Source organism: Athene cunicularia (assembly GCF_003259725.1).
Source record: "Athene cunicularia isolate RWA chromosome 3 unlocalized genomic scaffold, athCun1 chr3_part1, whole genome shotgun sequence".
NCBI lineage: Eukaryota > Metazoa > Chordata > Aves > Strigiformes > Strigidae > Athene > Athene cunicularia.
The window spans coordinates 65801088-65816213 of record NW_020799097.1 but is presented as its reverse complement, the minus strand read 5'-3'; the positions used below and the strand labels follow the sequence as shown (position 1 = coordinate 65816213).

Genomic DNA, 15126 nt, shown 5'->3' with positions numbered 1-15126 from the left:
TTCAGGAAGGTGAATTAGTTTAGACCTGCAGTTATTGACCCACACACTGGAAACCTAAGTATTTAAAAAAGATTCAAGCTCATATTCTTCAAAATGTGGTTCTCAGACCTCTAAGACACAACATGACATTTTTCCAGGACATGGATAAATGAAGTTTGCAGGCCTCTGCTGTAAAGAATAAGCATCTATACTTAATATAAAGAATTTCTTATGACTCTGTTTGTTGTTTTTTGTTTTTTTTTTTTCTACAGGAAATTTGAAGATGGTCATGCCTGTTAGATGCCTAGAAGATGCAGGTAATTGTTTTATACTGAAAATTACATATTCCCATTATCTATGTGTTTTCCTGCACTTTGCTTCTTCAAGCCAAATTCAGTTTTTCCGCTGTCGGAATGAAAAATAATCCAGTATCTCTAATACTGCATTTTTACCCTTTTCCTTACTACTGTAGAATCATGAATGTTACTGCTTCATCCAGAAAATATCCTGTGTTTGTATAATATGGAAGCAGGAAGCCTACATTTTCTAAACACCATCATAGCTCATTTATCGAATACATGTTTTACCTCAGCAAGACATTCTCATAGTGACTGGAAGATGGAAATGTGGAAAGACACCAATAGTGCTGTGTTTGGGATGTTTATTTGATGGCTCTTTTTTGAATGTTTAAAAGTAGTTTGGAAGGGTGATCAAAACCTTCTTGTAAAACCAGGTAGATGATACAAGGTAAGAAGTACCTCACTTTAGCTATCTTAAAATTTGGTATATACTCCAAGGTAGTCACCTAGGAATTCTGCCCTGACGAGAGTAAGAAACAGTCATCTCCATACTGGAGGGCCATGTGCGTAGATATCCCCTATGTCTGAAGCACACATCAATATACGGAAGGATTTCTCCTCTGGAAGTACTGATCACTGTCCTCTGATTTTAGAGGCAGGCCGGGTGACTAAAGTGCATGTCTGAACTGTAAGGGAGTAATACTGGATAAGGTAATTCCCACCAATGGCATTAGGACTCTATTTTCAGCAGTGATTTGCTGAAAGAGCTTTGAAAGTAGGTAGTGGACTTTCAGAGAATTGAGCCTTTAAACTGTCCCTAGAAAGTCTTCCAAAGCTACAGTTTAATTTGGAAAGTGTAGATCTCTGTTTTCTATTCCTAGGGCTTGTACTGACCAGTGATTATGCTTCTGTACAATCTCAGGGCCGGTCTATACTGTGTCTGCTCACAAAAGGGAGTTTTGTGAAATGTAGTTTACTTTGCTTAAGTCCCTCAATACTTCTCATGTAAGGCTCAATAGAATGCAACTGACTGCATCAATATTATTTAGCATGGCTACATTAATTGGTGGTGGGGGTTTCTTTGTTTTTGATTTTTCCGTACAGATAGCTGTGTCACCATGGAAGAGATGAAGAGAACTTTGCTCTACTAGATCACAAATATCTCTAGGTCATTCTGCATCTCAGTATTTAATAACAGTGGAAAATGTCCAAATGCTATAACAAGTCTTTGCAAATGTATAATAAACTGTTCAGGAAAGTTCCTGCCATGAACAGAACTGTATCATACTCACATTAGTGTACAGACACAAATCTAATGCCTATAGACTACTGCGTGGAAAGTTCCAAAGAGAAAGAAAAGTCTGTGAACTTGCAACAGCCCTGGAAAAATGGGAGCAACAAAACTTTAAAAAGCACAGCTTTGGACACACTCCATGTGTCTGCACAGCTTTCAAGTGAACTAGCACTTAAGACCTTGTGTAACAAAATGGACTCTGGGGATACAGCTATAGAGCAAAAAGCTACCTCAAGGTCTGGAGAAACTGCTAAAGTACCAAGTAGATGGAGGCAAGAACATTCAGCTGTTATTAAGATGAGCACTTTTGGCAATCAAGAAGTACAGAGGCAACCACAAATAGATCACGAGCAAATAGGAAACACAGCATCAGCACAACTTTTTAGTTCTGGGAAACTGGTATCATCGAATGAAGCTGCACAGCAAGTCACGGAGAAGCAATATCCACAGCATCGTCCAAGTCCTTACTCATGTCAACATTCACTTTCTTTCCCACAGCATTCATTGCCACAAGGCTTCTTGCACAACATAAAGCCACATCAGAGCTTGGAAGGCCCTCCGTGGCAGTTTCCTAGCCACTTGCAATCAGTTGCCTCAGAGGACTTGTTTCCTTTTCATATGCATAGCCATAGCGGAGGTTTCTCCAGGAAGAAGATTTCAAGTTTGAACCCTGCATACAGCCAATATTCACAGAAATCTTTAGAACAATCAGAAGATGCTCACAAAAAGGAGCACAAACCCAAAAAGCCTGGCAAGTACATTTGTCCTTACTGTAATCGGGCTTGTGCCAAACCCAGTGTACTTAAAAAGCATATTAGGTCTCACACCGGGGAGCGACCATACCCTTGTGTTCCTTGTGGTTTCTCCTTCAAGACAAAGAGCAACCTTTACAAGCACAGGAAGTCACATGCCCATGCAATTAAAGCAGGATTGGTACCTTTCACAGAGTCAGCAGTCTCTAAACTGGACCTAGATGCCAGTTACATTGATGTGGAAGCCGAAATACACTCAGACGGCGAGCAGAGCACAGACACTGATGAGGAGACCCCACTCCTAGTGGAAGGGTCCGACAAACTGAGCCCTGTCCCACAGCTCCCCCTGGACATTGCTAGCAGGAGCAGTTTTCACTCCTCCATGGAAGAGTCCTTGGTGGGGCCAATGAAAGTGCCCATTTTGATTATCCCTAAAAGTGGAATTCAGTTACCCAGTGAGAGTTCACCATATATTGGCTCTGATATGTTGCAGAACCCATCCTTAAGTACCAAGTCTGATGACTCTCATACAGTTAAACAGCGACTTGCACTAAGACTGTCAGAGAAAAAAGGGCAAGATTCTGAGCAGTCATTAAACCTCCTGAGCCCACACAGTAAAGGAAGCACTGATTCTGGTTATTTTTCCCGCTCAGAAAGTGCTGAGCAGCAAATTAGCCCACCAAATACTAATGCAAAGTCTTATGAAGAGATCATCTTTGGAAAGTTCTATAGGATTAATCAAAGGACAGCACTAACAGTAGCCACAACAAATCAGGAGCACAGTTTAATGGGTAGAAAGGGCAAAGCAGAGCCATTACCTCTTTTAAATAACAGATTAGATATCAAGATGCTTGAGGAACATATTTCTCAAATGACTCCAAATAAAGAAGAACTCATTGACTCCAGTAGTTTGAGCACTATTAAATCTACACAAGTTTATCCAGGCAGCAATACAGAATCTAGGCAGTCCCAGACCGCCACATCGTCCATCAAAAGTGAATCCAGCCTGTACCAAGTCAGTCAGCAGGGTGACGTGCCCCTCCTTCTAGAGCCCCCAGTAGATTCCTCTCCTCTTATTAGAAGTAACTCCATGCCAACCTCTTCTGCAAACAGCCTAAGTATTCCCCCATCTCTGAGAGGAAGCCATTCATTTGATGAGAAGATGACTGGCTCGGATGATGTATTTTACCCCGGGACAGTGGGGATATCCCACCAAAGGATGTTGAGAAGACAGGCTGCCTTTGAACTGCCCTCTGTGCAGGAGGGGCACTCAGATTCGGACTATCATGGAAGACCAGGGAAAAATATCATTATTGCTTCCAGCAGACAGACAAGTGACAAAGGACCATCCTTAAAAGAGAAGAAAGGAGACAGGACCTTTTATGACTATGATGCCAGTGGAAAGCACTACAGAAAGTGGGAAGAATTTGAAGTTCAGAAGCAGAACTATAGGGACTCGCCATCCTTAGGTGGGATGAACAAGGTGGGAGAATATTTTGTTGATCCACTTGGACAGTCTCAGGCCATGCCATCCATGCTTGGAACAACTTTTGAAAACAGAAAGCGCAGGAAAGAGGAGAGTGTTGGAGATGAAGAAGACAGTCCCATGCTTTGCAGCAGTACTACTGGCACCATTGGGGGAATTCAGCCTTTGGACTTTGATCCCAAATCCCAAATTCAGGAAGTGCCAAGGAGTGGATTTGCCCTTCAAGGCCTGGACAATGCTGCCCATTGCCACGCGGAGCGTTTTGAAATCTGCAGGCCTTACTTGCAGTCTGGAAGCCCAGCAGCTTCTCTGGAAGACTCATCCTTAACTGCAGAGCAAGAAAAGACTGCAGAATCACTGGCTAGGAAACCTCCTGGAAATGTCATCTCTGTCATTCAGCACACAAATTCGCTGAGCAGGCCAAACTCATTTGAAAGATCTGAATCTACAGAGCATATTGCATGCCAGCAGGAAAAGATCTATTCACCATCTGAAACATGTGAGAGTGAGATTTGTGAGTCCCCAATGAGCCCAGACCGAGCTCCACAAATGGAAAATGCTGACTCCAGTAAGCCATCTCCATCCCAGCAGCCTCAACCATATCATATGCAGCCCAGGTTGGTTCGCCAGCACAACATACAGGTACCTGAAATTCGTGTCACAGAGGAGCCAGATAAGCCTGAGAAGGATAAAGAAGTGCAGAGTAAAGAGCAGGAGAGACCCACTGAAGAATTCCAGTGGCCCCAGAGAAGTGAAACTCTTTCTCAACTTCCAGCCGAAAAGCTACCACCCAAAAAGAAGCGTTTACGACTGGCTGACATGGAGCACTCCTCTGGAGAATCCAGCTTTGAGTCCACAGGTACCAGCCTCTCTCGCAGCCCTAGCCAAGAAAGTAATTTGTCCCACAGTTCGAGTTTTTCAATGTCCTTTGAAAGAGAAGAGAATATGAAGTTCATCACGCCTCCCAAACAAGATGAGTTTGGAAAGCAGTCTGAGTTTTTAACAGTTCCAGCTGGTGCTTACTCACTTTCTGTCCCTGGACATCACCATCAGAGGGAAATGAGACGCTGCTCATCTGAGCAGATGCCCTGTCCTCATGCTGCTGAAATCCCAGAGATCCGAAGTAAATCCTTTGATTATGGGAACCTGTCTCATGCCTCTTCAGCTGGGACACCTACTACGGCACTGTCTCCATCCCGAGAAAGGAAGAAATGCTTCTTGGTTCGCCAGGCTTCCTTCAGTGGCTTTCCAGAGATTTCCCAGACTGATCAGAGCACAGAACAAAGTATAAAGCAGGAGCAGGAACATGCACAGGCTGGTCTCCGCTCCTCTCAGCTTGCCTGGCATCACTCCCCTTCCTCTGTTCTTCAGCCCATTCAGGTAGATGACTCTGGAAAACAGGCTATTGGCTCTTGTGCTCAGCTTAGTAATAGCTCATCCCACCTTGCCCAGCAACAGGCTCTTCTTGCAGACAGCCCAGAAATGTTAAGGACTCCTTTGATCCAACAAGCACCTTATATTCCTAACAAACATCCATCAGAGCAGCAGCAGCAGCTTTTTGCACATCAGGAAAAAGTCCCATTTCCCCCTCTTCATAGCACCTTGTTTCAGTTCCCCTATCCAGCTGTCTGCATGGTTCACTTACCCCCATCTCAGCAGCCAGTCTTGTGGCAGTCATGCACAGAACCTCTACACTTCCAGCATCATTTTGTACAACAGCTGCAGAAATCTTATGTCAAACAGCCTTTCCAAACAGACGTTCCTTCAAGTTATCACCTGGAACATGCGCCAGAGCTTATTGGAAAGAAACCAGCTGATTATGTGCATGCTAAAGAGCAAGCATACCAGCATTACTCAGGAACATCTGGGCAGTATTCAAAAAATACTCTTGCTAAGTACCAGTCAGACCACAGCATTAAACCAACAGATACCTCCTCTGAGCAGCATCTTCAGGCAGATTTTGACTCCCCAGCTGATGGATCTGTACAGTCTTTGCCAGGAACAGTTGTTCCTGTCAGGATTCAAACCCATGTGCCATCTTATGGTAGTGTCATGTACACAAGCATTTCCCAGATCCTTGGACAGAGCAACAGTCCTGCAATTGTAATTTGTAAAGTTGATGAGACTGTTTCTCAAAGAACATTGGCAACTAACGCAACCATGCAAGGAATTGGATTTAACATAGCTCAGATGTTGGGTCAGCATGGAGGGCTAGAAAAATACCCTTTGTGGAAAGTGCCGCAGACACTACCACTTGGACTGGAGCCACCAATACCCTTGTGTTTGCCTTCCAGTTCTGACATGGCTTCTACCCTGGGAGGAAGCAAACGAATGCTTTCACCTGCCAGCAGCTTGGAGCTCTTCATGGAGACCAAGCAGCAGAAACGAGTCAAAGAAGAAAAAATGTATGGGCAGATAGTTGAGGAGCTAAGTGCAGTTGAGTTAACTAACTCAGATATAAAGAAAGATTTTCCAAGAATGCAGAAGCCTCAACTAGTAAGGCAGAGCTGTGCTACTGAGCCAAAAGAAAGTCTGCCATCCGTGTCATCTTCTTCACCACTGTCGTCCTCATCATCTCAAGATTTCCCACCTGCCAGCATGCCAACAGCTGATGCTTTCCCACTGAGCAGGGAGAAACTTTCCAGTTTTGATTCCACATCACCAGGACAGAAGTCCAGTGGACCATCTGAAGGAAGAGACTCGCCAGAAGAACTGGATGTGGATGAAACAGCCTCAGATATGAGCATGAGTCCACAGAGGTCCTCATTGCCACCAGGAGAAATTCACCCAGAAGACCAACTGAAACATCAAAAATTGCCTCTTGGGATGTTAGTCCAGATGTCATCCAATTCCAGTGGGAAGGTCACGGGTTCAACCATTCTTCTGACAGACGTAGCAGATTTTCAGCAGATCCTTCAGTTCCCAAGTCTGCGCACTACTACTACTGTGAGCTGGTGTTTCTTAAACTATACGAAACCCAATTACATTCAGCAACCAACCCTCAAATCTTCTGTTTATGCTTCGTGGTGTATAAGTTCATGTAACCCAAACCCATCTGGGCTAAGTACAAAGACAACTTTAGCACTTTTAAGGTCCAAGCAAAAAAACACCACAGAAATCTACACTCTGGCTGCTATGCATAGACCTGGAGCTGGTAAACTGACATCATCAAGTGCATGGAAACAGTTTGCTCAGGTAAATAAGAGACTTTAATGAAATAAATTTATATATATTTATATGAGAAAATATTAAACTATGAAATGTAAGTTAGTGATGTTTAAAAAAAAAGATTCCCCACTGGGAAATCAGAAACTCATACCTTCCCATGAAAACTTTTGAGCCTCAGTTTACACTTCTACAAGCTCTGCTACTTTTGCTGTCTCTGTCTCCATTTTCAACATCAGATGTAAAAAGTGAGGCTTTTAAAGCACTCCATGTGTGCCAGAGCCTGATACATTATCTCCTTTTATTTTGTCCTTTGTTTTTACCACATCCTGATTCAAACAGTATCAGAGACGTGCATTCATAAGTAAAGATTAAGTTAAAATTGAGTAAGGATCTTCAGATCCATTTAATGTCTTTAACATACTGACTCTTCCTCATGGACTAAGCATCAGGTAATGGTGCCAGGGAAAATTCTGTAATGGCAATAAATTACCTTCTAAGGCTTTTTGATCTCTATTTTCCATGATTTTTCTCTTGAGGAAAGATATGATGCTGTCTTTTCTGTCAAGACTCTCATAAAAATTTGTCCTTGCTGCCCCCTCTTTTATTCTCTGTCAAATTAAATGGGACAAATTAATTCATTTTATAGAGTTGCACCAAAATGAGAGTTTGGCTTTGACCTGGAATGTTAACAGTACTTGAAGTGTGCGTTTATTATGTGCTCCAGCAGTAACACCCTTCCTTGACTTTGTTCTACAGATGAAACACGAGCCATTCTTCTTGTTTGGCAGCAAGCTTGAAAAGAAAGTAGTGGGGAATATTATAAAAGAAAGAGTAAAAGGAGACATTCATGGAGATAAAGACATTACATCCAAACAAACTGAGCCGATACGAATTAAAATCTTTGAAGGAGGGTAAGAAAATGCAACTGGAAATTTCAAGCTCAGCCTGTCATTTTAAAGAGATTTGAAAGTGAATATGAATGAATTGGGATGTGAACAGTCTCCCATATTCCTGCCATGTCCTGTAGCTCCCAAGCCTCTTCTTTTTTGTGTATATGTCAATCTTAAGCTGCAGGTGACTTGTATACTTTTGGCTCTACTTTGCTATTAGGACAATTATATTTTCTATCTATGTGAAAGCACTCACTTGAGATTGTTACTTTCATTCGTTAGGTCATAAAGAAATGGATAAATGGTTAACATTTTGATATTTTCTATATTTGTGCTTAATGGCTTCCATGAGGTTATCTTTCCATTTTTAGACTCCGTGTGCCTCCACTAACTTGAATGTGTTAGCTAGGCATGCTTACTTGTATTCTTGTTATTTTTTATTATTTACTGAAGTTGGATTTTGGAGACAAAATGTAAGATGACAATGAAATCTATGGTGTCTAAGCCTAACCCATAGATCTGTCATGTATGGTTGATAAAATCATGTTTAATTTTACCATGGTCATCTATCACTCAAGTGATAACAGAAAAAAATAACAAAGAGAGGGAATAAGGAGACCTCAAAGCTCATTAACATTGTTTTGAGCCTTATGAGGCTTGTTAGAAAAAGCAAATGAAATGGACACTTGTTTGGCTTTGCAGTGTACTCTAAAATAGAAGATATTAACATAATTTCTTTTACAGAATTCTGACATGATGCAATTAATTTGCCGGTTGTTAGTAGTGAATAGTCAGGTGGCTGTATTTCAGTCTTACCAAGCTCAGATGGTCTCACAGCACTGTTTTATTGGCGTAACTAAATAGGTCAGGATGGAGATGTGAAAAATTCGTACATCCATTTCCTTCTCCCTTGAGTTTGTACCCTATAAAATCTCAGTTGTGCTTCATCAACATTATGTGGTTTGGCTCCACTTGAATAGTCTCCATGAAATGACTGTTGCTGTTTCTCTGTAGCCTGCAACACTGAAGGAGTATAGCTTACTTCTTGTCTGAAAGACTGAAAATGGCATTTTGGAGATTGTTGTAGGTATGCTGGCCCAGACGCCCCTATCCTGGCGGTTCTCTGTAGTTGTACATTGTCCTAGTACCCAAGCCAAGCTGGCTACACAAGAGTGACCCAAATTCAGAGGTGAGCCTAAGTTTACAAGAAATGTAAAGAGCTGTTGCTTCAACTCGCACCCACTTTGAAGCATAAAATTCGCCAGCTTCTCACTATGTATCATTTCTGAATTTGGATCACCCAGCTGAAGATAGTCTGCACTGATGTAAGATGCATGATGAGAGGTCAGAACAGTAGAAGTGTGTTAAGAAAAGCAGTTTAAAGGAGGATTCAGATCAGTGTGAGATGCAACAGATCACTCTGTAAAATGCCTCTACCATCTAATACCTTCTTTAAGAAACTTTGCATGCTACTTATACCATCTAAAGTTTCCCTGTACACCAATAAAGTCTATGAAATTATTTGTGTAAAGTCACATAATTCACTCATCACCTAGAAATGTCTCCTAGTAACACTTGGCTATGTTTAGATATCCTTTGAGTAAAACAAAACATAAGAAACCTTGATGCGCACATTAAAGTCTGGAGTAGGGGAGACAAATAATCTGTTAAGTCTTCCTTAATAGGAACATTTAACCTGCAAATCTACAATGAATGAAATGATGTAGTGTTAATGGGTCCACTCTTTCCTTATGCATCATAATTTTATAATACATTTTATAGGAGTGACTTGTGAAAGGGTAGATTCATTCTTTTCATTAGTTTAGCTATTTTTCAAATAGATCTCATATTTTTCAGATGTCATAACTATGTCTTTCAGTGATTTCTGTCCTCACTATTGAATTTGTCCTCTTCAGATTTTTGTTTATGACTTACGAAAGTTTATTTTTAACATGGGTGGGTTTCTGTGCTTGCTTGCTCTTGGCTGTTTGTAGAGCTATTCTGTTCTTCTCTGATCTGCTCTACTCTCGTCAAGCTCATGTTCATATCATCTCATTACGCACAAGTACTGCACTGAACGATACAGCAACTGTCTGTATTTGTTTCACATTTTCTCCCCTGAACAAAGTGTGCATGGTGGTATCTTGTTTCAGCAGGGTCTTTTTATTTTGGTTGTCTTGGGGTGTAGATTTGCTTAGGCTTCTTGACTGATTTTGTTTTGTAACTGCAAAGAAAGCAATTCAGAATCCATAGTTGAGAAAGATCTGTGGTTGTCAGTTTTTGGTTTGTAGGAAAGCAGTTGGGGTGCAGTTGTGTAGCTGCCTTGTACTGGCAGAGTGGAGCACTCATATGGCAGGTGGGCAAAAAGCAAATAGACAGGGCTGGGGATGAGTGAGAAGCTGAAGGAACAGAATGAATGGAGTTGAGACGAAAAGTAGGTGTCACAGCACATGACTGCTTCGCTGCTCCAAAAGCCATCAAGACCAGTTTATATAAGCATTGCAGCAGAGGGGGTTTTGAAGGAAGAAGCTAGCAACCACATTATTACCTCTGGCAGGTGACTTGATTCTGATTAAATGATCTGAATCACAAAATCTGCTTTCCATCATTTGTGACTGCAAAACCCTGATGGGATATGAAGCAGTGCTCCTCAAAGAAAAACAGCAATTTGAAGTTCAGTACTTGATGCAGTATAGTAAGTTGCTAACGGCATGAAGTGAAAAGAAAGAAGGGACAGGGCAACATGCCTGCTCATCTGACATCTAACTTAATAACATTATCAGCTGACAACAAGAGTTCACAGTTGGCTCTTTTATAGCTATTGACTCTAATTGAAAATCCACAATAAAACAACATTTTGGATATAAATTGCAGGACTCTGAGGCTTGTTAATGCTTTTTAACTCTAGAGTCCCATTCAAATCCAGCTCGGAGCAGCAGTGACTGTATTCTTTACATGAAAGTTATGTAGTGAGAAGGAGAAAATTCCTGAAAGCTTTGAATGAGGCATGAGATAATAGTAAGATCTAATATTCCTGCAGGCTAGAAATCTAGATAATCACCACAGACTCAGTCTTCTGGTGTATCAGGTTTTGGATCAGGCCTTCTTTCGATGTCAAATTTGTGTGTGTCGTTTCTCTTACAGTCATTGTTATGCTGAAACATACTGAGAGAGTCAAGGTCTGTTATGGCCAAGAACTGTCCATATAAATCATGAAGAGAGATCTTGTCTAATTGTCTTTGTGTCCAATAGTATCTGACAGGTTACAGAAGCCAGTGGAATGAGGTCAGACAGAGAAACAGCAGAGATGGACCAACAGAAAAGCACATGTTATAATACAGTATTTATCTTACCAGTATCAATCAGAGGTGATACGGTAGACTCCATCTGAGCAAAATCAGACTGTAAGGAGAGATGAGAAGAAGATAAAATGGCAGTCTTTCAAACAATAATGGACATTTTTTCTGTCTGTGTGAGAAAGCCTGGAGGTACTTGATGAAGCAGTGGATAGAAAGATGACTAGGAGTCATTGACATGTATGTATGAAGGAGAATCTGGGAAATGGGGCAGACAGAAAAGCAGAACCCCAGAAATGTTATGCAAAAAAACAACTTACTTGCGATATGGCTAAATATTAAAATGTTATGCCAGTTTTGCCCATGGTGCCAGAACAATGAAGGAAAAGGGAGAAGGCCAACTTTATTGAAAAGAAAATAAAAAAAAATGAGTTTAGGGATGCACATTTGAAAGAGGAGCTGGTGTGTTTAATAGATAACAAGATGGATGTGAGACCAGGACAGTGTTTTATGTATTTCTGAGATAATGACTTCAGTATTTATATTAACAGTGATATAGCTGAACATATGGAAGAAGTGTTCATCTAAGAAAAGCACACTTGAAAAATGTTTCAGCTCTGTAACCCCAAAATTGCCACTTACTTCTTGTAGAGTTATCAACACATCAACAGAATCTTTCACACTGTCCCTTATTTATTTAAAGCACTGACTGTCAGTACCAGGGGTATTTTGTGGGCTGCGCATCCACAGGGTGACTGAACATACTTTGTGCTGCTTAGAGAGAGGGCAGTGGAGGACAGAGGGCATAAAAAATATTATTTCTCAGTTCTTGCAATTTCTGGATTTTACTTTGGGTAAATGAGGATTAAAATTCTCCCTCTAGGGAATGCCCAGGGCTCTTCAAACCTCAGAACAGTCTGAGCAGATCCCCTGGGCCCTTTTAGATTTCAGTATTAACAATTTATCATGAGAGTAAAGGCAATGAACATCTTTACATAGATTTGCATATCTTATTTATTACCTAACTACAAACTAGTGATCAGCAAAAATAGCATGGAATGCTCACGCCTGTGCTAAGAAAAATTCCTTTTAACAGCTTTCTGCTAAGTATGCAGACTGAAAGTTTCCCATTTTATTTCTAAAGCAGCATGTACCTGAGTGAACTCAGCTTGGTGTCCCTTAGGGAGGGATTCATCTTTGGGAACTTCAGGCATCTGTAGCATAAATGGATACATCCTTGCTAGTCATCTGCATTCCCTTTATGCTTAATGGGGAGACACGGGCATTTCCAGGATGTGATTTATCTGATCCCAAGGGATAAATACACTAAAATAGTTAAATGAGCCGCAAAACGGTGCTGTTTTCAGTGGTGGTAGATGCCTGCGTTGTACAAGACTACCGTTAGCTGAAATAAATCCAGCCTGCAGACTGGTGTTTGGAGTTGTGCTGTGTCTATAGGAACGGTAGCTAATCTGTTTGCTTACAAGGTGTTTATACTAGTCTCATACTGCAACCCTTTGGTCTTATACTGTGAAAACACTTTGGGACCAGTGCATTCCCTGAAAGGCAAATAGATTTTTGTGAGTTCCAGACTGAAAATTCAGTATTTCCCATGGACTTCTGTGGATTTGTGATGAGATATATACAGGATTGGGATCAAATGCGTAGAGTTGGTGTTTGTGCATGTATGTGACCTAGAGTCTATATGATTCAAATGCCTGCTATCTTCTGACAGGTATAAATCAAATGAGGATTATGTCTACGTCAGAGGTCGTGGCCGAGGAAAGTACATTTGTGAAGAATGTGGAATTCGCTGCAAAAAGCCAAGCATGCTCAAAAAACATATCCGCACTCATACTGATGTCCGGCCTTATGTATGCAAATTGTGCAATTTTGCCTTCAAAACTAAAGGTACTTGACCCTTTTTGCTGAACTCTTACCACTTCCCAAACAAATATTGAGCTATTTTGTCATCTGGGATCCAAGCACCCTTTGCAATCAAGCAGAGAATTTTCTTCAGAATAAAATCAGTGTGTTTATGTATACAGGACTTCACAGGAGATGTTTTTCTCTTTTGTTTAATTGATCCAGGGATTTTTTGAGACTCCAGAACTCCTTGGATAGCTTCATTAAGAGCTATAGGCTCTTGGCTGGTCCATCTGTCTGCAGAGAAAATGTAGTAGCATAAGAACCACCCTTACAAATAATACTTTCTGCCAAAATTGTTACATGGTGCAAATTTTAATTGCAGCAACACTTAAATGCTACCAGGAGAGTACACTTGTTATGACATAATGTAGAAGCAGAGCATCAGCTGCTGAGGAAAACATGCCTTCACTGGCTGTACAGTGGGTCAGTTTCAAGTTTATAAATAATGTATGTCTCCCAGATGGGCCACTCCATCCACTATGGCATTAATTATGAATAGAGATCTGATAGCTTGTGTTCACATGTATTTGTCAGCACAGAAAAAAGCTTCCATTTGTCACCCTGAGGCCACAGATAATGATATTCTTTGGAATTTGGATTTCTGTTGCAACTCTCTCCTTAAAAGAAAATAAAAATCCATTTCTTTGGTAGCATTTCTTTGTAGCACAACCCACATAAGCCTTACATTCTCATTTCTTAGCTTCTCTTTGTCAGACAAGGGAAACAGATTCTGGTCCCAGTGCGGTGAACTTACGTGAAGGAGGAGAGAGGAAGCTGAAGGAAATTTCTCCCAAGATCCCACTGCAGCTTCATGGCTGTTTTGAGGATTGAGAATTGTAATAGTTTCCATGACTCCAGCACTTCTTCCTCTGCCAAAGATGGGAATAGCTGATGGATGGTAGTAGACCCATCAACCTAATTTAAGATGAGAACTTTCATGGGGGTGTAGAGATAAAGACAAGGAGCTGCTCGTTTGTAGTCCCAGTAGACCATCTGGTGAGCTGTTCTCGGATCATTGTTTACATTTGACATTGCTGGAGGAATGGGTTTCGAGGAGGGACTTGAAGGAGGATTGTGGTTTTGCAGCTGTGTTCAGAGAGGACATTCCAGGCAGAAGAGACGGCATGGAAAGAAATCTGAAATTGCTTGCTGAGGCTGGCATTTCTGGCAGAGAAAAAGAAACAGGGAGGAGGTAGTATGCTATTGCACAAGAAGGGCATGAGTAGGAAGAGGCTAAGTTAGCCTTCAAAGTACAAGAAGAGTTTAACTGGTATATTACTGCTTATGAGCAGTTGTCAGCCTCATAACTGTTGTTGCTGTTTTGCTGAGAACAGTAGGCGACAGACCTTCAGAGGTACTTAGGTTTTCAGTGTACACCCTGAGCATTTGGCCATCCAGAGGCATCAGTGTCCAAGTTAGACTTTTCATGCAGTACACAGGCACAATAAGAAACTGGTATTGAGAAAGGAATTATTTTAACTAGCTGGGACTGAAAGACAGAGGAGAAGAGCCTGGTTTGTGAGCTTCTCAGCACACCTCCACTATGCAACAGAGTGGCACAGTGTTCCTGCCCCCGGCTTGCATGTGCCACACACACTCTGTGGAGATGCTGGTTGGGATCCCAAAAGCAGCATGGGTACATTCCTTGAGCTAAGAAGCACCATGTCTTGGTATTGGGTTGGGTTTTCTTGTGCCATTCTTTCCCCTTTGGGTGTTGCAGATGTGACTGAAGTGGCTAATGTATTCGAGCAGTATTCTCATTTCTACAGCTTGTGCTTCGTGCTCAAGATTCTTTGCCATGAAAGGTCTCTTGGGGCCAGTCTCAACCCAGTTTTCTTATCTGTGAAAAAACAGACCAAGACAGGCACTCCAGAAAGTCAATAGTTGTGTTAGATTGCTCCCTCAGGGAAATGGGAGGTCTGATTTCAAATCCCTGCTGTGTCTGGTTCAGATCTGTACTCCAGAGCAGGGAGCTGAACCTGGATTTCCCACATCCCAGGTGAATGCTGTAAGTACAGCTTCGCTTAGTTCAG

At 41.5% G+C, this 15126-nt stretch overlaps 1 protein-coding gene across 4 annotated transcripts in view; it reads left to right on the top strand.

Annotated features, from left to right (window-relative positions):
* Positions 1 to 15126, top strand: part of HIVEP2 (human immunodeficiency virus type I enhancer binding protein 2) — a 123606-nt gene that overhangs the window by 96996 nt on the left and 11484 nt on the right. For all 4 annotated transcript variants that reach the window (XM_026844449.1, XM_026844450.1, XM_026844453.1 and 1 more), the window contains 4 exons: positions 252 to 296; positions 1383 to 7005; positions 7735 to 7889; positions 12900 to 13075. In XM_026844449.1, coding sequence (XP_026700250.1) covers positions 1594 to 7005; positions 7735 to 7889; positions 12900 to 13075 — 5743 coding nt within the window. In that variant the 5' untranslated portion in view covers positions 252 to 296; positions 1383 to 1593. The remainder of the gene's footprint in view (positions 1 to 251; positions 297 to 1382; positions 7006 to 7734; positions 7890 to 12899; positions 13076 to 15126) is intronic.